General features: G+C 44.5%; 1 protein-coding gene and 1 long non-coding RNA gene across 4 annotated transcripts in view; one reads left to right on the forward strand and one right to left on the reverse strand.

Moving 5' to 3' along the window:
• Positions 1 to 6,248, reverse strand: part of HECTD2 (HECT domain E3 ubiquitin protein ligase 2) — an 82,886-nt gene extending 76,638 nt beyond the window's left edge. The window contains exons 1-2 of one of the 3 annotated variants that reach the window (XM_039481012.1): positions 5,986 to 6,248; positions 5,404 to 5,489 (exon numbers count right to left, since the gene is read on the reverse strand). Coding sequence is in view for 1 of the 3 variants with exons in the window: in XM_039481011.1 (XP_039336945.1) it covers positions 5,404 to 5,604 (201 nt within the window). In the remaining 2 variants the exon portion in view is untranslated. Of the gene's footprint in view, positions 1 to 3,879; positions 3,954 to 5,403; positions 5,660 to 5,985 lie in introns of those variants that run through there. The other 2 variants (XM_039481011.1, XM_039481013.1) reach the window with 2 other exon arrangements.
• LOC120368676 lies at positions 444 to 4,918 on the forward strand. The gene is made up of 4 exons (XR_005582721.1): positions 444 to 608; positions 1,171 to 1,312; positions 1,399 to 1,605; positions 4,569 to 4,918. It is a non-coding gene; the product is annotated as an uncharacterized LOC120368676 (long non-coding RNA).
• Positions 6,249 to 21,779: the final 15,531 nt, after the last annotated feature.

The raw sequence follows: 21,779 nt of genomic DNA on the forward strand, positions 1-21,779 counted from the left end.
GGATACCTACCAGAGGGTGGGAAAAGTATATATGCAGTAGCTATGCTTATAATAGAAGACCTTTTACAGAGGGCGACTATGGCTATTGAGGGACACTTCAGTCAAGGGACCCTGACTTGCAGCCCACATGGAGGCGGGGCAGAGAGAGGAAGCTGTCCCTGGGAAAGGAGTATAAGATTAAACCAGAGAGGGTTTACTCATTTACACATACACAGCGCAGGGATAGGGACAGACACACAAGAGAGAGCATGCCATAACTTGGGGGTAGGGGTGGCAACAGGAAACCTTTCCCCACCTGACACTGAGTAATTGAAGCACAAATGTTACAGTTGGGTTAAGACCAACTTTGCAGGTGGTGGTCACCTGGATACTCTTATTTGCAGCAAGGGTGAATTCAAGAGAGGATACAAGCCCACTGAATAATACCAGTAAAGAAATCACAGTGAGCCTCCGGCTGGCTTGTCTGGAGTCTGCATCAGAGACAGGAAGATATCTCTACTTGCTGTTAATAAACTGCAGGATTGTAGGAGTTGGCTGTGGAGGACTGGGATGTCCAAGATTAGTTTGCATGAACTACAAGCCTAGCCATCTTCAATTTCACACCTTAGGTGGTGCCCTTGTGATGGATATTTTGCACTTCGTAGCTGGCTATTTCCTCAGTTATGTCCAGAACCTATTTATTTAGGGAAAAGAAAGAGATGGAGGTTTTGAGTGTTGGAAAATCTCCTAGTCAGTGCAATAGGATTTCCATGAAGGGAGGATGGATGACAGTTGGACCTGAAAAGTTGATTAGAATATACTTGAGGATATCTGTTCTGGGGTTTTCACCACAGCAAGCAGTGCTCATTGGATCTGGGGGAGGATGAGAGCATAACATACAGAGCTCTTTCTCCTTCCAGTGGCGGAAATTACTTGCAAGAATGAAGTCAGGGACTAGAGAGGCGATTCAGGCAGAAGTCCACATTAGTAACTAGCCATTTGAGTTGCTCAGAGTATGAGGGAGGTGGAATTTGAGAGTTGGTGCTGGCAGCCAGTGAGGAAGCCATTCTGGTGCAGCTAGACCTCTGGCTGCTTAGTATTTGATTGACCATTTTGTCTTAGTGCAACTTAAAGCTTCTATATTTAGGTGCACATTGAAGATGTGGAGAAATTTACTTCTTTCTCCATCAGGGCTATTAAGGAGTTCACCAAGGAAGGATCTAGATAGGTCTTCAGAATTTAGAGAACTGCAAAGGGAATGAGGAGGGAAGCAAAATGATGGATCTCACACAATGAATTTCAGCATGTCAAAAAACAATTAAAGGATGGCAAGGTGAAGCATAATATTTCAAGAGAGTGTGGGGAAGCTGAGATTAGCCCAATCAAAGCACCAATGAAGGTGCCACTTTTTCTTCACAGAGGAGTTATCTTGGGAAAGGATTTTCAATTTATGGCAATGTCAAAGCGCATGTTGTTGAGGTTCCCCTGATAAAAGTGGGATCTCATTCTGCCAGGACTGGATTGGTTACACAAAAGCAGAGCTGGGCAAATGTTTATGGAAGAATTGTTTAATCTTTGTAAATGCAGTTTTGGATGAATCCACATCTCCTGAGTATCATCTCCCAGGTGAGCACTTTAATCAATAAGCTATAAAGTTGTTCTGATTCTCTTTCTGGTCCAATGAATAGTTATGTGTTTATATAAAGTGAAACAGCTTTTAACAGGATAGATTAAGAGCACAAAAGCCTATAGCAATCATACTCAAACTGAGGCTCCTGAGCCGCAAGTGACTCTTTAATGCCTCCTGTGGCTTTTTGCAGCACACGATATTAAAACAGTGTGATTTAATTATTAACCAATCAGGATGTTTTTACTATGTCATTAACCAACTGTAGTTGATAAAAGAATATTACTTGGTCAGCCATTTTGCTGTGAATTAATTTTATATATATAAAATATCAAATACTGCCCCATCATACTGTTTTAATATGAATATATAGTACTATATTAAATGAAACAATGAATTCACAGTACTGTGCCTCTTTTGGGTAATGCTGATTGCTAATTTGGCTCCTGAACCAGTGAGGTCTGAATATCACTGGCCTATAGCATAGGGGTTAGGGCAGGAGTGGGCAAACTTTTTGGCCCAATGGCTACATCTGCGTATGGAAATTGTATGGTGGGCCATGAATGCTCATGAAATTGGGGGTTGGGAGGGGGTGAGGGCTCCAGCTGGGGGTACAGGCTCTGGAGTGGGGCCAGAAATGAGTTCAGGGTGGCCAATGGGAGCTGCGGGGGTGGTGCTTGGGGCAGGGACAGCGTGCAGATCCCCCTGGCTAACCCTACTTGTAGGAGCTCGAACAGGGACATGCCACTGCTTCCAGGAGCTGCGTGGAGAAAGCCCCCTACCCCGCTCCCCAGCAGGAGCTCGAGGGCCAGATTAAAACTTCTGAGAGGCCGGATGCGGCCCCCGGGCTGTAGTTTGCCCATCCCTGGGTTAGGGTATTCACATGGGAGATCCAGAATTCAAGTCCCTGCTCCAGAGTGGGGATTCAAACCTAGGTCTCCCACCCTCCACATAAGAGCCCTAAGCACTAAGCTAAAGGTTATAAGAGGAATGGATGGACACATGCTTTGCTGAAGGTGACCGACATAAAATAGACTTTTCTGATTTGCTGACAAATTCTGAACATTTTCAGAACCAAATCAATAGTTTAGTTTAGTTTTTGGTTTGCTGGGAAAAATGAAAAATAAACTCTTTGCCAAGCGCTAATCCACAGCACATCCTGGAATAGGAACCTAAGAGATTATGCCTACACTTGGTGACATCCAAATGCATATAAAAGTATGGAGGTTCCTATTGGGAGGATAATTCAGTGGTTTGTGCACTAAACCTTCAGGATCACGTGACTGGGTCACAGGAGTTGGTGACTAGATGTTCAGAGATAAGATTGTGCATGTGGCACACAGGCAGATAGCCGGTTCCTCCAGGAACATACTGCTGGGCATCAGGAATATACTGCTGGGCATAAGTGATGAGGCAGTTGAGTTAGCATGAATGCAGGGGTGCTCTACAGGCAGCTGGGAAATGGGTCATGAGAGTCTGTCTGGACCTGTACAAGTAGAGTTCCCCTGGAGGTTTACAGGTGGGTCTTGGTGGAGAGGCGAATCTGAATTGGCATGGCAAGAGGGACATGCTCTAAAACCAATTTATAACTCTCTCATACTCTTGGCAGTGAGGAAGCAGACACCTAAAATGATTCTAGTACACTTGGGTGAAAACAATTTGGGATTCCATTAGTGGATTGACTTCCTAATTGGAGCCCAAGGAGATATAGGGCAGATTCACAACATTTGCCTGGGGCATGACTGTAAACTTGTCTGAAAAGCTTCAATAGGTATGGTGGCGAGCCACCTGGTCTGTGCAGCTTGACAAAGCCAGTAGTCATATGAAGCATCTGGAATAGGATCTGGGAGGATCGGTAATTATCCACCCAAAATATATTTGGTACCTGAATTATTCAGGTAATGGGGTACACCTACTTGGCCACTAGGGAAAGAACTGTTAGCTATTTGGGAACCCAGCTTGGGGTGTGTGGGCAGTCAGCCAAGCTAATTGCTGATGTCTCCTTAAGGCTAGTGTCCAGTACATGTAGTCATTGGATGTAAAGAAACTGGATAACTGGGCTGGGGCAAGTAACATCCGGTAGAGCAAAGAGACAACTCCCTTTCTTCAGCCCCATAACCTTCATATGAAGGGAAGGTGGTGGGGGGTCCTAGCAATTAGCTGTGGAGGGGTGGGGAGCTGATGGCAGCCCTCCAACAGTAACTTAAGGAATCATGACTTGCACTGTAACAATTTGTTCCCAGATGAGTTAAATAATAAAGCTGTGGCCTTACCTAAGCCATATTCCTTTCTCTCTGTCTTTCTTTTCATGTGTCCAGGCCAAGTGGCAGTTGGGTGCCTGACTCCAACTGACTTTCAACAGGAGTTAGAACTGCCATTTGTGCTTCTGATTATCTCCTACTAATTCTGACTTGAGTTCACAGGTGCAAATAAATCTAGGGATCTTATCCAAGTCCATATTTGTGCAGATTAGTGATTTGCAAAATTGACAATCTTTTTAATGAACCAGAGGCCTTGAATTTGATTGTACACAAACACCAAGGTGCACTGGTGGAATTGTGCAGAGAAGTTTACATAGTCTGCCTTCACTAGCTGGTCTTTAATGCTGTCAGTGTCATAAGCACTGCAGTCACTCAGTTTAAAAATTAAATTGTGTAAAATGATAAGTTCTAATAATTCAGGCATCATTTAAATCTACTCAACCTCAGAATTCTGACACTAGAGGATTAGTGAAACTATTGTTTGCTCCTTTATTCTAGGAAAATAGTCCCAGTTACTTGAGCTAGTTAAAAAATGGCAAATTATAGCAAGGAAATCAAGGTTAAATTGTGGGAAATGTTATATATTCATCAGAAATAAACTTAAATTACAACAAGTACGGAGATTTCACTAAAATAATAAGGTTTATTAAATGGATTTTTTTTCCAGCGTATCTAGCTTTCTTTATCTTCAATTTTATTAGATAACTTCATGGAGTATAGGTCCATCAATGGCTATTAGCCAAGATGGTCAAGGACACAACCTCATGCTCTGGGTATCCCTAAACCTGAGACTGGATGACAAAGGAAGGATCAATTGATAAACTGCCCTGTTCTGAAGTATCTGGCACCAGTCACTGTCAGATGACAGGATACCGCTGTTCTCATCCAATATGGCCATTTTTGTTTCACACATTTGTAAGTTTAAAGCGGTCTGCATTAACCCATACAGCAGTAATTCTATCACCAACAATATTTTGTCATCTTTGTTTAAGCAGACTGAAAAACATAAAAGAATCTTCTAAATAAATTCTTTAAATACTGCAGACAATGCAATGGGTTGAAAATAATTAGCATTTACATTACTTTCAAGATGGTAAATTTACCATAAGTATATTACAATCTGAAAAAGTGTTTTTAAATCAATTTGCAATGTTGTAGACCTCACTCATTCCCAACAAAAAACGGAAGCGTCACTATAAAACAAACAACCACATGCAAATTTAAAATTCACAGCTATGTCACTGATTATTGGTACACTTTCTAAAAAACAAAAACTTAACACCTCAAAGCAAGTAACATAAAAAAGAAAAAATGTCTATCTACTAAGAATAAAATAAAGTAAAATTTAAAAAAAAACTTTAAAAATTAATCATTTTGCTTCCTGGTTTTCAAGCCCTTAAAAAAAATTGGATTAAATCTGAGTTATGCTCTTTAACGAAAAGTGACAGGTCACACAATCCCCTTCATAATGATTCACAAAGCATCTGTGTCAAGAGCCTTATGGCATCAGGGAAAAGGCACTTGCTCTCCACATACCCCACCAGCAGTATTAGATGCAGTCAGGATAGGAGGCAATTTCTCTTTCTCCTTTTCTTCCTCCCCGTCTTCTTCTTCCTCCTCCACTGACGGGGGAACAAAACTGTCCTCGCCCATTTTGTAACCCAGCAAGGACCCTTTCTCGGTCACAGTGGGGAGATCTGAGCCGGCTGTGGCAGCCTGCGGGGTCTGCAGTGACATCGCTACTTCGCCCTGCCAACACGCACCGGGTCTACGACACCTCCCCGCCCCCACCAAACCCACAAACACCCCCGAGTAGCCCCTACACCCCAATCACCCCCTCAAACTCATCACCCCAACAAGTCACTGCCTCCCCACGCGCGCCCACAGCCTCCCCAAGGCACCAGCCTCTCGGTCACCGCCTCCAACCAGGTCGCCCCCAAACACCCACCGCCTCCCCAAAACCACTAAGGCCACCCCAGAGAAGAGAACCAGTCACCTCCGCAGCCCCCCCGAGACCTCCCAACCAGCTCCCCTAACGCCCCCTGCCCAGACCGCCCAGCGCACTGCGGGCACAAGCCGCGGTGCCGCAGCGGGCGCTACTCGCGGGCTCACACACACCCCCGCACGGCTCTGTGGGGGGAGCGCGGCCCTGCCGCCCTCACTGGGCCCAGCGGCCAGACCTGTCGCGCTCCCCGCTCTCGGAACCCTGCCCACTGCCCTCAGCGCTCCAGGCGGCCGCAGCTGCCCGCGTCCCTCACAGCCGCCTACAGCCCAAGAGTTGGACAAGGAGCCGGCACAGCCGCCATGTTGTTTACGGGCTGTTCATAGAAACGCGCTTGGCGACACACGAGCGAAGCGTGAAGGCAGCGGGGGGACACGGCTACGGAAACTCCGCAGCGTAAGAAATGCCGCGGTGCCCCGGTCACGTAGCAGGGACTGCCCGCTCGCTCTGCGCAGCCGCAGACTCGAGCGCTCCGGGAGGGCGGGCATAGGGGAACCAACCCTTTACGTCATGGGCGTACAGCCCGCCTAGGGACTCTGCGACACCCTCCGCCGCCCGGGGGCTCACAGGGCTCGCGAGGGCCCGCGAAGGGGTCTCTCCCAGCCCCCCCCCCCGTGAGGCGTTCCCTCAGCAGCACCCCGTGAGCGGAGCCTCCCCGCCCGCACACAGAGAATCCCTCCCTTTCCCCCTCCTCACAGGACAGCGGAATCCCTCGCCCTCCCCGGAGAGGGGATTTCTCCTCCTCCCCCGCAATCAAACCAGCCCTTCCTCTGTCGCACCCCCGTTTGCCAGATGGAGGATAATTCTCCTCTCATCGAGGGAGTCTCCCTATCTTGCCCCCCCCCCGCAGCATTTCAAAGCAATTCGGGGATCAAACCCCAGTCAATTTCCAGCTATGAACCACGGCGATAGCTGCCCTTCAGGGCTGTGCAGCTCACAAAGCCCACGCAGAAGCGCATGGGGTCTGGGGACAAAGCGTTCCCCATCAACCGCATGGCACTAGGCAACAAACGTCCCCAGAAGCCAGGGGAAGCCAGAGCCCTCACCAGTGACCATAAGGTGGCCAACTTTCTATTTGCAGAAAACCCAACACCCTTCTCCAAAGCCACATCCCCGCTCCCTCCCTGGCTCACTCTCCCACACCCTCACTCACTGTCACCAGGCTGGGGCAGGGGTGTGAAAGGGAGTGAAGGCCCCAGCTGTGGGCTCTGGGGCAGGGCTGGTGCTGAGGGGCATGGGGTGCAGGAGGGTGTGAGGGATGGGGGTGCAGATGCCAGGGTGGGGCCAGCAAGAGATGAGTTTGGGGTGCAGGAAAGGGCTCCAGGCTAGGGCAGGGGGCTAGGGTGTGTGTGTGTGGGGGGGTGAGGGCTCTGTGGTGGCACTAGGGTTTGGGTTGCAGGTTGGGGCTCAGGGTTGGGGTGTGGGCTCAGGGCGATGCTTACCTCAGGTGGCTCCTGGGAAGCAGCAACATCTCCCTCTGCCTCCTAGGTGGAGGCGCCACCACATGGCTCTGCATGCTGCCCACACCTGCAGCCACCCTCCCCTCAGCCGCAGTTCCTGGCCAATGGGAGCTGCTGAGCTGGCACTGGCAGGCTGTGGGGGGGGGGGGGGAGACACACAAAGCCCCCCATAGCCATCCCTCCGCCTAGGAGCCAGAAGGAGATGTAGCAGCTTCCCGGGAATCATGCGGAGCCGGGTAGGGAGCCTGCCTGCGCTGCCAACTGGACTTTTAACGGCTTGGTCAGCAGTGCTGACTGGAGCTGCCAGGGTCCCTTTTCAGCCAAGCAGCTCATGGCCCTCTGAGATGAGAGTTTGGGCTCTTGAGACCAGAGTGGCTGAATTGGAGAAGCTAAGGGAGACAGAGAAGTACATAGATAACACTTTTCAGGACACATCACAGTCCCATCTGAGAGCCTGTGTGCTGTTGAGGAGTGTGAAAGTCTTGGGAAAGGAGAACTTGGAGTGAGGGAAATGATCCCATAGTTGGGAGCCTCCTTCTAGATGATGTCCGGGTAACCTCTCACACTAAGGACATCTCTCCAAGGGAGGGGACCACTACTATTAGTAAGAGATGGTAATAGTAAAAGGGGTTTCATTCATTAGAAATATAGATAGTTGCGTTGGTGATGACCAGGAGACCTGCATGGTGAATTGCCTGAAGGGTGCAAAGGTTGCAGACTTCTTGAGACATTGTTGGGGAAGAGATGGTGGTCATGGTAGATGTAGGAACCAATGACAAAGAAAAAGGTAGGAGAGAGATTCTGGAGGCCAAATTTAGGTTGCTAGGTAAGAGAGTAAAGTCCAGGACATCCATGGTAGCATTCTCTGAAATGCTACTAACTCCAAGCACAGGGCCAGTTAGACAGGCAGAACTGCAGAGTCTCTGTGTGGATGAGACAATGGTGTTTGGAGGAGGGATTTAGATTTATTAGGAACTGGGGAACCTTTTGGGAAAGGAGGAAGGATAGGCACCACCTAAACCAAAATGGAACCAGATTCCTGGCAGGTAAAATTAAAAAAGTTGTAGAGGAGTTTTTAAAGTAAGGGAAGGGGGAAAGCCGATATGCGTGGAGCACATGGTTCTGACGACACATTCATTAGGTGAGGATTTATTAAAGGGGATACTCTATATCCTAATAAAGAGGAGAGGATAGAAGTTATAAAGTACAGGAACTGAAGAGAAACAGTCAAATGAAAGACAGTCTGATTGATTTACATCACATAAAGCCAGACAACAAAATATTGACAAATTTTGAAAGTGCTTGTTTACAAATGCAAGAAGTCTAAATACTAAGATGGGTGAACTTGAGTACCTGGTATTAAATGAGGATATAGATATAATAGGCATCACAGAAACTTGGTGAAATGATGATAACCAATGGGACATGGTACTATCAGAGTATAAAATAGTGGCACTATATGTGAAATACAGCATAGAATCAAATAGAGTAAAATCTCAAGTGAATTTCCATGGTTGAATAATAAGATTATAGCAGTAGTAATATACTGCCGCCAACCTGACCAGGATGGTGACTATTAAATGCTTAGAGACATTAGAGAGGCTACAAAAACAGAAAATCAGTTGATGATGGGGGGATTTCAGCTATCCCTATATTGATTAGGTAACATGTCACCTCAGGATGGGATGGAGAGAGAACATTTCTAGACACCATTAATGACTGATTTTTGGAGCAGCTACTTCTGGAAACCCAACAGGAGATGCAATTCTTTATTTAGTCCTAAGTGGCACACAGGATCTGGTCCAAGAGATCAATATAACTGAACCACTTGGTAATAGCAACCATAATGTAATTCAATTTAACATCCTTGTAGGGGGTGAAACTACTATAGAAACCCACCACGGTAACATTTAACTTCAAAAAAAGGGAACTACACAAAAATGAGGTGGATAGTTAAATAGAAATTAAAATGAACAGTCAGAAGAGTGAAATGCCTGCAAGCTGCATGGAAACTATTTTAAAACTCCATAATAGAGTCTCAAACTACCTGCATACCCCGAATAAAAACAAAACAGTAAGAGGACTAAAAAAAGGTCACCATGGCTGAACAGAGTAAAAGAGGAGGTTAGAGACTGAAAGACATCTTTTAAGAATTAGAAGTCAAATCCTACAGAGAAAAATAGAAAGGAACATCAATTCTGGCAAGTAAAGTGTAAAGTATAATTAGACAGGCCAAAAAAGAATTTGAAGAACAACTAGCAAAGGACACAAAAACTAACAGCAAAAAAAGAAAAGTTTAAGTACATCAAAAGCAGAAAGCCTGCCAAACAATCAGTGGGGCCACTGGACAACTGAGGTGCTAAAGGAGCAATCAAGGAAGACAAGGCTGTTTTGGAGAAACTAAATGAATTCTTTGCCTCAGTGTTCACTGCAGAGGATGTGAGGGAGATTCCCACACATGAACCATTCTTTTTAAGTGACACATCTGAGGAATTGTTCAAGATTGAGGTATCAATAGAGGAGGTTATAGAACAAATTAATAAATTAAACAGTAATAAGTCATCAGGATCAGATGGTATTCACCCAAGAATTCAGAAAGAATTCAAATATGAAATTGCATAACTACTAATTGGCATGTAATCTATCAATTAAATCAGCTTCTGTAGAAGATGACTGAAGGATAGCCAATGTAATGCCGATTTTAAAAAAAAAGAGTTCAGAGGTAACCCTGGAAATTACAAGCCAGTAAGCCTAAATTCAGTACCAGGCAAACTTGTTGAAACTATAGTAAAGAACAGAATTGTCAGATGCACAGATGACATAATATGTTGGATAAGAGTCAACATGACTTTCGTAATGGGAAATCATGCTTCACCAATCTATAAGAATTCTTTGAGGGTGTCAACAAACTTGTGGACAAGGATGATTCAGTGGATATAGTATACTTGGACTTTCAGAAAGCCTTGACAAGGTCCATCACCAAAGGCTCTTAAGCAAAGTAAGGAGTCATTCGATAAGAGGGAAGGTACTGTCAGGGCCGGCTCCAGACCCCAGCGCGCCAAGCGCGCGCTTGGGGCAGCATTTTGCCGGCAGGGCGGCAGGCGGCTCCGGCGGACCTTCCGCAGTCATGCCTGTGGGAGGTCCACCAGAGCCGCGGGACCAGCGGACCTCCCGCAGGCATGACTGCGGAGGGTGCGCTCATCCCGCGGCTCCAGTGGACCTCCCGCAGGCATGACTGCGGATGCTCCACCAGAGCCGCGGGACCAGCGCGCCCTCTGCAGGCACGTCTGCAAGAGGTCCCCCGGAGCCGCGGGACCGGCGACCGGCAGCGCACCCCCTGCAGCGTGCCGCCCTGCTTGGGGCGGCCAAATTCCTAGAGCCGCCCCTGGGTACTGTCATAGATTAGTAACTGGTTAAAAGATAGGAAGCAACGGATAGGAATAAATGGTCAGTTTTCAGTGGAGAGAGGTAAATAGTGGTGTCTCTCAGGGGTCTGTACTGGGACCAATATTGTTCAACATATTCATAAATGATTTAGAAAAAAGGGGTAAACAGTGAGGGGGAAAGTTTTCAAATGAAACAAAATTACTCAAGATTGCAGTCAGTTTTGGACAGAACTAAGAGTCACAGAGATCTCACAAAACTGGGTGACTTGGCAACAAAATGGCAGATGAAATTCAATGTAGATAAATGCAAAGTAACGCATATTGGAAAACATAACCCAATTATACATACAATGTTTAGTTGCCAAATGAGAACATAATATTGCCCATTGACAGGCAATTTCTCATCTTCAGTCCATTTAGACAAACTAGAACAGTGGTCCCCAACCTTTTTTGTCTGGCAGGCGCCAGACGACGAACCACGGAGGACTGTGGCGGCGGATGAGCATCCACCGAGATTCTGCCAACAAGTGGCAACGTCAATAGACGTCGCTGCCGAAATGCCACTGACAACTAACGTCATCCAGAGGCATCGCCACCAAAATTCTGCCGAAAATCGGTGGCATTTCGGCGGCAACGCCTCTGGATGATGCAGCTTGTCGGTGGCATTTTGGTGGATGCTCGTCCGCCGGCCAGTACACGGGTGCACTTAGACGTGGGCACCGTGCTGGGGACCCCTGAACTAGAAGTATGTTAGTAACTATTCCACAGCCTTTGCACAGTTGCTGGCAATGCTGCACTATGAGAATTCATCTTCATGACACAGGACACATTGATTGGGCTAGATCCTCTGATGAAATGCAGCCGCTTTTCACTATAGCATTGGCAGATTCTGCCTGTAAAGGTGGTGAGAGCACAAGGGAGTGGGAATCCGTCAGAGTCAGAAGGGAACTATGGCTGCCATGTCATTCAGCTGCACAGATTGATTTTGGCTCTTTGGACTATTAGCAGCCAGTCTAAATTAGAATTGCCCTCAGGCTACTCTAGTTTATGCCTGGAGAATGGCCCGACATAGCAGCCATATCAGGGGAATGCAAAGATGAGCTATGTGTCACTTTTTTGAAATCTTTTCAATGTGTGACTTTTCAGATGAAAACAGAGCATATACTTTTTCTTAACACTGTCAATACTCAAATTACCCATGGTGAGTGGGATGGGATGGATGGTGGATCTAAAGAGTTATATAGGCCCCATGTAAGGATTCAGTGAGCAGAGACTGAATTAAATTTGCAATAGATACTGAGGTGGTAGAACAGGGGTCGGCAACCTTTCAGCAGTGGTGTGCCGAGTCTTCATTTATACACTCTAATTTAAGGCTTCGCGTGCCGGTAATACATTTTAATGTTTTTTAGAAGGTCTCTCTTTAAGTCTATAATATATAACCAAACTACTGTTATATGTAAAGTAAACAAGGTTTTCAAAATGTTTCAGAAGCTTTATTTAAAATTAAATTAAAATGCAGATCTTATCAGTTTAGTGTGATCCTTACTTTTGCTTTTCCTTGCTGAGTTTTCCAATGTCTGGAACGTATTTGGATACTTTAAGCTGCACACAGGCTTCTGAGTGATCCACAAACTTTGATGTCCACAATTCTGAGCTTTTTAACTGAATGAGTTGCATTTCGAAATCTTCAACACTCATCCACTGAAATACAGACAAATCCAAGTCGCTTTCGTTGAACTTTTCAGGTTTAATTAGAAAAGAAAGCATTGGGCCAAATTGCTGGAAATCTTGCAATCTGTCAGAAAATTCTGATTCCAGTTCTTGCATGTACTTTCCAATCTCACCGACATTGACAGTGCAACGTGTCGATAGCTCTTTTATGAGTTGGAAATAGCGGAAAGTAGAAGTTTGAATATCCCTGGAAAAAACTGCTAGTTTCACAACAAATGCTTTCCAGGCTTCATAAAGATCCAGACCTGTTTGCCCTGCACCCTGGAGACAGAGGTTGAGTTCGTTTAGGTGAGTGGTGATATCAGTCAGAAACATGAGCTTACACAGCCATTTGTCATCATCCAGTTCGGGGTAGTTTTGTTCTTTTTCTGACAAAAAGGCCTTGATTGCATCAAAACAATGCGCACCAAAACCTTGCCACGACTTAGCCACCGAATATTGCTGTGAAGTGGGATGTCGTTATAAGCACTGTCCATCTCTTCTAGCAGTGCTTGAAATTGTCTGCGAGTCAAAGCAGATCGAGCAACAAGGAAATTCACAATTCGCACCACTGTATTCATCACATTATTAAGCTCTGAATTAGAAATTTTAGCACACAGGTTTTCTTGATGGATGATATAGTGAAATTTGACTGTCGGATGGCCAATTTGATCTTCATGCAACTTTACAAATCCCTTTTGTTTTCCGACCATGGCAGGAGCACCATCTGTTGTCACACAAAATATTTTTCTGATATCAACTCCTCGTTCTTCAAAATGGTTTACAAAACTTTCCAGTATATCTTCCCCCTTTGTTGTGCCATGCAGGGGTTTTAGGCAACAAAGTTCCTCTTGGATTTCATCGGAAGCTCAGTATCTTGCAACAACTGCCAAACGTGGAACGTCGTTTATATCCACACTCTCATCAACTGCAACACTAAACACTGCTGTGTCTTTCAATGCAGTCATCTGCTTTTCCTTAATGTTTTCTGCCATTTCACTTATGCATCTCTCAACTGTTCTGGCAGAGATGGGCAGTTCTTTTATTCTAGATATGATTGTATCTTTATTTGGCAAATCATTGAACAAAATCTCCGAACTGCTGAGAAATTTTTTTTATATATTCCCCATCTGTAAACGGCTTTCCGTTTTTTGCAATGCACTGTGCAATCTTGTAACTTCCTTCTGTAGCTTGATTTTTACTTACACTTAAGCTTTTAAAAACACTACTTTGCTTCTCATAGGCTGCTACTGCCTTTTTGATTGATTCAGTCTTGTCTGCTTCGTCAAGAAAAGTTTTCTTGTGCTTCGTTTCAAAATGTCGTCAAACACTTGACGTGCGACAAACAACACTTTCATAACAGAAAGCACAAATAGCACGGTCCTTCTTTTCAATAAACCCAAATGCGTCTGTCCAAGCAGGCTGAAATGATCGGACATCTAGCTTCACTTTCTTAGGAGCTGCCATTTTGTCAAATGTTCCCTTCAACTCTCAGTGGGGAAAAAAATGGCGATAGAAGACAGGCACAAGGTCAAACACAGTGTGGGCTGAGATAAACAATTTTAAGATGGGGGTGCTGAGCTGTACCCCCTCTTCCCTTGTGTGCAACCCTCACTGTCCCAGACTGGGAACAGTGGGCCACAGCAGTGAGGCTGCAGAGCAGTTATCCAAGGCCAGGAGAAGAGCCCAGGGTGGCCTGCAGGGACTCCAGGCCAGAAATCAGGCTGAGCAGGGCTGGAGATCTAGACCGGGCTGGCAGGAAGTCAGCAACTGGAACCCCAGATTGGCAGCTGAGGTGAGTGAGCTGGCCCCGGTAGGGCTGAGCAGGGCCGCAGGCCTGGACCCTGTCTGGAAGGGCGCCTGCACAAGGTAAGTGGGGCTGCCACAGGGGGGACCCCAGCTGGCAAAGGGCCAGCAGCGGGAATCCCAGAGCGCTGCAGGCTGAGCGGCTCAGCCCGCCACCGCTCTGGGGTTTCAGCCATGGGCTCCTGCCAGCTGGGGTCTCAGCCCCCTGCCAGCCTGGGGTTCCTTCCCCCAGGCCGGCAGTGGGTGCTGAGTGAGACTGGCAGAGGGTCCCCCGCTGGCAGGAGCCAGTGCAGAAAGTGCCTGAGCGGCGACGGGCTGAGCCGCTCAGCCCGCCCCGCGTGCCATTAAAAATTGGCTCGCATGCCACGTTTGGCACGCGTGCCATAGGTTGCCAACCCCTGTGGTAGAACAACATTTAATTAAGTTTTTTATTTCCTTTTTTGAGTTAACAAGCAGTTAACTCAAAACTTAAATTTATTAGATTTAATTAAGAATGTGCTTTTCCCTGCTCTTTCTTACTAAGTTAAATTTAAATTTAATTTAAGAGCTGGCTTTACTAAAAGATAACTTGTTTAACTTTCAGGTTCAATTTCTCACCATGTTTGGTTCGCAAATGCTTCCAGTAGTTTGTACAAATATAAATAATCAAGCATAGCTGTACAAACACCAAGCATTTACGTGATTATCTTTTGCCAACTCTGACTGAAGCTATTCTAGGAGATTTTTTTCCCCTCAACATGACGTAATGTCATTTTCTTAAAATATCCTATTAAATCTTCCTGATTGCTTTCAATAGTCACTGGGAGATTGATGCTGATTCTGGAAGATTCCAGGCCAATCTTGGAGGGCTGACAACCCTAATTACAACTTCAGTACTGGAGTTTATGCTCCTATGGGCAGGGCCTCAGCTGGAGTAAGATGGCACTGATGCATTGTGGAGCTTTCCCAATTTACATTATAAGATAAAAGACAACAGATGGATACAGAGAGACTGATGGGAGAGTGTAGTAAGTGCAGGCCCTGATAAAGGCCCAGTATGAGGCCTGAGGCCTGAACTAAAGTAATGGTCAAGACTTTGCTAACATAAAGCAAAGTTAAGCTGTGAGCCAGAGGTAGGCCCTGCTCACAGAAGCTGGCATGAAAAGGGCTGATGCTGCATAAACATTTATTCACCTAGCATAAACACAGCACTAGAACACACTATACTGAAACATTCCCTAGATAAGAGGAGGACAGGCCGACCCATCCCAATGACAGGGGCAAAAGGGTAAAATGATGGATAGAGTTGTTTTGATCGAACCAACATGTACAAGGTGAGGGGTGGCACCGTAATACGTAGAGAGGTTGAACCTTGCTGCATAGAGGGGTGGCACCTCAATACGTCAGGTGTGATGTGTAACTTGTTTGTATCTGTGTATAAGGATGCATCCTTGGGGCGGTGTCTTTGTCCAGCCTAGGGGGCAGTGGAAATCCCGCCACTGACTGAGCTGAGTCCATTGTCAGGGAGTACATATGTACTGGCTAGCTGTATCGCAGCAGCACCTTCGACTATGTTTGCCAGGGAGCCGGAGGCTGTGCTTTTTTCGACAATAAACCTGGCCGACGTGCCTTCGTACCTTACTAGACTTTGTGGTTATTGGGGGTTCTCATCGGGTCTGCTGGGTCAGCTATCTTCGAAGAGCTGGGGCAGCACACAGAGGGAACACACGCACGCAGCTGAGTGATATCAACATTGGAGAAAGCAGAGCACCACACCGGTACAACTCTGACAACAGAGAGTACAAGGAAACAATGACACAATACTGGTCAACATCATAGGCCGTGGTCACAGCACTCCACCAGACTTGTCCTAGTCAAGTTTTTTTGTAGGTGTCATGGTAAAGGAGAGTTTTGAGGAAGGATTTGAAGGTGGACAACGAGGTAGCTTTGTTGATGTTTACAGGGAGCTTCTCCCAAGCGTGTGGGGCACGATGGGAGAAAGCACAAAGGTCCTTGTCTGAAAATTTAACAATTAGATGATGTAAGCAGGCATGGGCCAGCTGGAGGCTTTCCCCAGTCTGCTAGTAAAAAAAATTAAAGGGATAGAGGCTATTAATAAATAATGGACCATATTAATCCCAGGACTGTACTTGCTTCTGTTGATGTAAACCCTGAAGAAGACCCATGACAAGATAAAATCCATCAAAAAGAGACAGTGAGGTGGTAGAAAGTGGTCAGCCTTTCCCCCAATAGAGGACCCACAAAAGGCCAACTGTTCCCAGAAAGCTGATACTGTCTCAGGATGGGACACGGCTTGGCTATGTGCTCACTCTGTAAATTCTCCATCGGCCTTCAGCAATAAAAAGTCTCAGGGAGAGTGACAGCTGTATCACAGCCTACTTATCCCCAGGGTAAATCCCTCAATAAAGTGCAGGAGGAAAGATAGTGCCAGCTTTGGTGAATCTGACCCTGCATCTATTTTTATTTCTTTGTAAAAGATACTTCCAGATTTTATGCATGGTCTGTCAGGCCAATTCCTACCTGAGAAGCGAGTAAAAAGCAAGTTTACCATGACGAGGAAGATACCAGAGAGTGCTGGTCTATAATAGTCTGAGGCAGGAAATCAAGTCACTTAATTGTTTTGTATTAAGAAGTTTGCTTTGGTTTCCTAATTTCTCCCTACAAAGAGGTATGAAGGTGGATAATGGCTTATTAGGATATGGAGTACTGCCTAATCTTCACTTATTTACAGATTAGTAAAATTGCCTGATTTTTGTTTTAGGAAGCAAAAATGTTTGAACTGATGTTACTTACATAGTAAAATGAGAAAAAGAGAAAGTCATATTAATAAAAGGTAATAATTGGAGATATACCAATCTCCTAGAACTGGAAGGGACCTTGAAAGGTCATAGAGTCCAGCCCCCTGCCTTCACTAGCAGGACCAATTTTTTGCCCCAGATCCCTAAGTGGCCTCCTCAAGGATTGAACTCACAACCCTGGGTTTAGCAGGCCAATGCTCAAACCACTGAGCTATCCCTCCCCCCAATAAGTGCTCTCTCTTACTTTAAAGGAGTCCTAAACTGAAATATTAGCACAGTCTATGGAATTACAAACAAAATGTGCTAGTCATGGTGTCAGTGAAACACTATTTGTATTACAGGTGTTTGTATAATGTAACTGTGGCTATGGCTCCCTCTTGTGGCTGTCCAGCAGTATATGCTAGTAGTAACAATGTCCACATTATAGTATAGCATCTTTCATAGAAGTAGCATTACAAACTGCTATAGTCTTATTTCCTGACTATTTTTTTAATTCTTCCTTACTTCATAGGAAGTATGACAAATATAGGAGTTGCCAAATGTTGGGCCCCTTTTTAATAATTATTTATTTAGGGCCAGATAATGTATGTGCTTGTTTTTATTTGTATGAATAATATCTTTGAAATAAATGAGAGTACTCACATGAATAATTTAAACACATATGTAAATATTTGCAGCACTGGGGCCTTCACACTGCTAAAGTACTGAGAATTTCATAGCATTTACATGCTACCTGATGTCTAAACATTAAAGGTACAATATCTCACCCTTCCATGTATCTTGGTTCCCATTTAATGAAACATTCCAGTAAATGATACTTAGCTTGTATATAGCACTTTTCAGCCATAGATCTTAAAGTAATTTACAAAAGTGGATAAATATTATCCTGATTTTACATATGGGGAAATAATTTTGGCACAGTGACTCCTTTTTCATAATATGCATGTGGAATGACATTTGAAAATGTTGGCAATTTCAAAAGCAAATAAACAATGAATCATATTACTGATTATTAATTTGAATATAGCCAGTCATTAATATTGTAGAAGGAAAATCCATATTATCAATGGATATAATGTATTGTGTTGCTAACAAAGTTCTGAAAAGAATGTTTTCTTTTAGATAAATGTAGAGACCATATGAGGGAAGCAAAAGCAGTTTTCAGCCTTATCTGAAGTGGGCCACACATCTTGGCAGCAGAAAGACACATTTTAGTGACCCATAAAAACACTGAGATGCTGAACTAGCTTATCACAAAGTGATACTCACCCACCCAAGTCAGGACTTTCAGCTATTTTATCCTTGGTTATTGCTGGGATGAATGTCGGCTGCCTGAAGCATTTAAGCTGGAACAGCATACAGTATATGGTAATATGGATCTGATATAACACCTATTGAGGCCTATAGAAAGACTTAGATGGGAGCCTTTCCATTGACTTCAATGAGCTCTGTGAGCCTTACGGGTTTATTTTATAGGCTTTTTGTGCCACTCCTGTGCAGCTGCAACTGGCAACCTTCAGGCATACTACTTTGGATTCAGTTCACGTTTCATCAAATCCTTCACATTTGGAGGGATGGTTTATTACTAAAGCTGATTGAATTATTTGTTAAAACCAAATTGCTCTAAATTGTTTAGATAATTTGAGAGCAGGGCTAAATAATTATCTTCAAAATGAGGAGGATTTTCTCAAATTTGATCCTTGTTTGTAATTGTTCAACAAACTTAAAAAAAAGGAACATATATATATCTACATGGGGATCTGCCAACCCTGGGGTAAAGTTTTCCTTTTGGTGTTCAGACTTTGGTATTTTGTGAGTCTGATTGGTCACCTAGGGTATGTGGTATGGATTCTGCTTCCTGACCAGGTGGCCTTCTAACCTTTATAAACAGGAGGGATGCCTGAACAAATCATAGGGGTTTTGAATACCTCAGGGTAGATAAGTGGAGTGCACACTTTATCTGTGACTCTCTCTGGCTGCTGCTGCTTGCTGGCCTCACATTTCTCTCCAACAATGGCAACATGGGTCTGATTACTCTCACCCCAGTTAGTACACCTGTTACGTATCAGGGGATAGCCGTGTTAGTCTGTATCCACAAAAACAACAAGGAGTCCGGTGGCACCTGTTATGTTGCAATGGTGACACCTGTTATGTTGCAATGGTGGCCATAGGTCCTTATACATATAGAATATATGGCATTTTGGTCCCAGGTCCTGATCTATCTCCCACCCCTGCTTCTGCATAGGCTGCAGATATCTTGCATCCTGCACTGGGTCTAGACTACATGCAAAGTGCCTCTAGAAGATAACAGACTTTTCTGATGCTTAACCATCACTTGTTATGCCTGTCTTCCTCTCCTCCTGACTGAAGCTCATGATAATGTATTTATTTTGTTTGTTTGAAAAAGTCAATGATTTTAAAATCTGTTCTGTATCTCTCACTGCCTCCTAACACCCAACACCCAGGGTCTGTTTACAGTAGACTTCCTTAAGGTTTCCCACCTTTGGTGTCAGAAGTGGAGCTCTACTGGGAGTATTACTATAAACCAGCTGGCCATGTTTAAAACAAATTGCTTAGAAGTGCTCTCAGCACCATTAGACTACACAGTGAAGAATCAACACTGTGTAGTCTAATTCCTGCTCTCACTGACAGAGCTGTACCAGTGCTGGTACCAGCCCACTGGGGGCCCTAGGCAGGAATATTCCCCCCCCCTTCTCATGACACATACTAATAATTAATAGGGGGCCCCCTTGAGCTACTCGGGGCCTTAAGCAATTGCTTAGTCTGCTTATGCCTAGCACTGGCTCAGGCTGTACCAGTGGTAGCAACAGAGAATACTCAGAAAAGAAGCCTAGTGTAGAGACAGCCCAGCCAAGGTGAGTAACATGCTAGTACTTTTGACAGAAACACCCATCAATACACATGAACATGCTCATTCATACACAAATACCAATATTCATGCTAATAAAACCTCTTCTCCAAACATTTATATAAATTAGTCACCCAAATATTTGTGAAAAAAATTCATATATTGTCAAATACCTTTGTTCATTATTAGCCAGACTATATTTAATACCCTGTATGTGCATTTCCACGTCCATCTTCTCCCGAGGAATTATTAACCCATAGTTCTTCATTACATTTTCTGCCATTTCTCCTCACAGAGTTCTTGGGTTTTTTTAAGAAAAATTATAGAATCAGAGACCAGAAGGGACCACTATATCATCCAGTCTGGCCTCCTGTATAGCACAGGCCACCACCACCACCCAGCACTCACACACTAACTCAGCAACCAAAATGAGATCAAAGTATTACAACCCACAGGAGACTAGACTATTATGTGCCAGTGGCAGAGGATAGGAGGGACTGAGATACACCAGTGCCCACTGGCAAGGAAAGTGAGATACAACCAGATAATCCTAGCAAGAGACCTAACCCCACATGATGCAGAGGAAAGCACAATTAGAAACCTTCTAATTTCCAGCCTGAATTTGTTCATGACCAATTTGTTCTTCTTGAGCCAACACTGTCCTTTAGGTTAAAAGATCATCGCCCTCCCTAGTATATATATATATATCCCCTCTAATGTATTTATAGAGAGCAATCATATCCCCGCCTCAGCCTTGGTTCTGCTAAACAATCTAAGCTCTTTGTCTCCTCTAGTAAAATAGACCTTCCATTCCCCTGATCATCTTAGTAGCTCTTCTCTGCACCTGTTCCAATTTAAATTCATTTTTCTTGAACGTGGGTGACCAGAACTGTACACAGTACTCCATGTGAGGTCTTACTAGTGCCCTATACAATGGTATTAAAAATGCCTCAACTAATACATCCTAGAATCACATTTGCCCTTTTTACACCTGCATTATATTGGTGGCTTATAGACATCCTGCTGACTCACACACCCAGGTCTCTCTCGTCTTCTGCACTTCCAACTGATGACCTCCCCCTCCCATCTTGTAACATAAATTCTTATTACTAGAACCTAAGTGACCTTGCACTTTGTACTATTGAATTTCATCCCATTTCTGTCACTTGAAGCTTCAAGGTCATCCAGATCTTCCTGAATAACATTCTAATCCTCCTCTGTATTGACAATGCTTCCCAATTTAGAATCATCAGCAGATTTCATTAGCACACACCTACTTTTTGTCCCATGGTCATTAATAAAAATATTGAATGAGGTTGGTCACAAGACTAATCCTTGAAGAATTCCACTAGTAACCTCCCTCCACTCAGATAATTCAGCTTTCAGCACAACCCATTGCCTTCTCCCCTGTACCCAATTCCTTATCCACTTTACAATGCTTGTACTGATTCCCATCTTCCCTAATTTAATTAATAATTTATAGTGTGGCACAATGTCAATGCTTTACTGAAGTCTAAGTCTATTAGTTCTTCTGCATTTCCCTTATCTAAAAGAAAATTGGTTATTTTCTCAACGAAGGAAATTAAGTTAGTCTGGCATGATCTACTTTTGATAAACCCATGTTATATTGCATCCTCTTTACCATTTCATACATTTTCTGTCATTCGTCCTCACGGAATTCTTGTTTTTTAACAATTATGTGTTACACCACTCACCAAATACCTCTTAAGTGTAGCACTGGTGAATATTAAATCTGTTTATCTAACTGGTTTGTTCCTGAGTAATTTCCTTTAAAAGCAACATTTCCCGCCACACACACACCCACCCACACACACCCAAAAAAAGGTCAAACTTTTCACACACAAAATTTCCAGCTTCCCC

This window comes from Mauremys reevesii, linkage group 7 (assembly GCF_016161935.1).
Source record: "Mauremys reevesii isolate NIE-2019 linkage group 7, ASM1616193v1, whole genome shotgun sequence".
Classification (NCBI taxonomy): domain Eukaryota; kingdom Metazoa; phylum Chordata; order Testudines; family Geoemydidae; genus Mauremys; species Mauremys reevesii.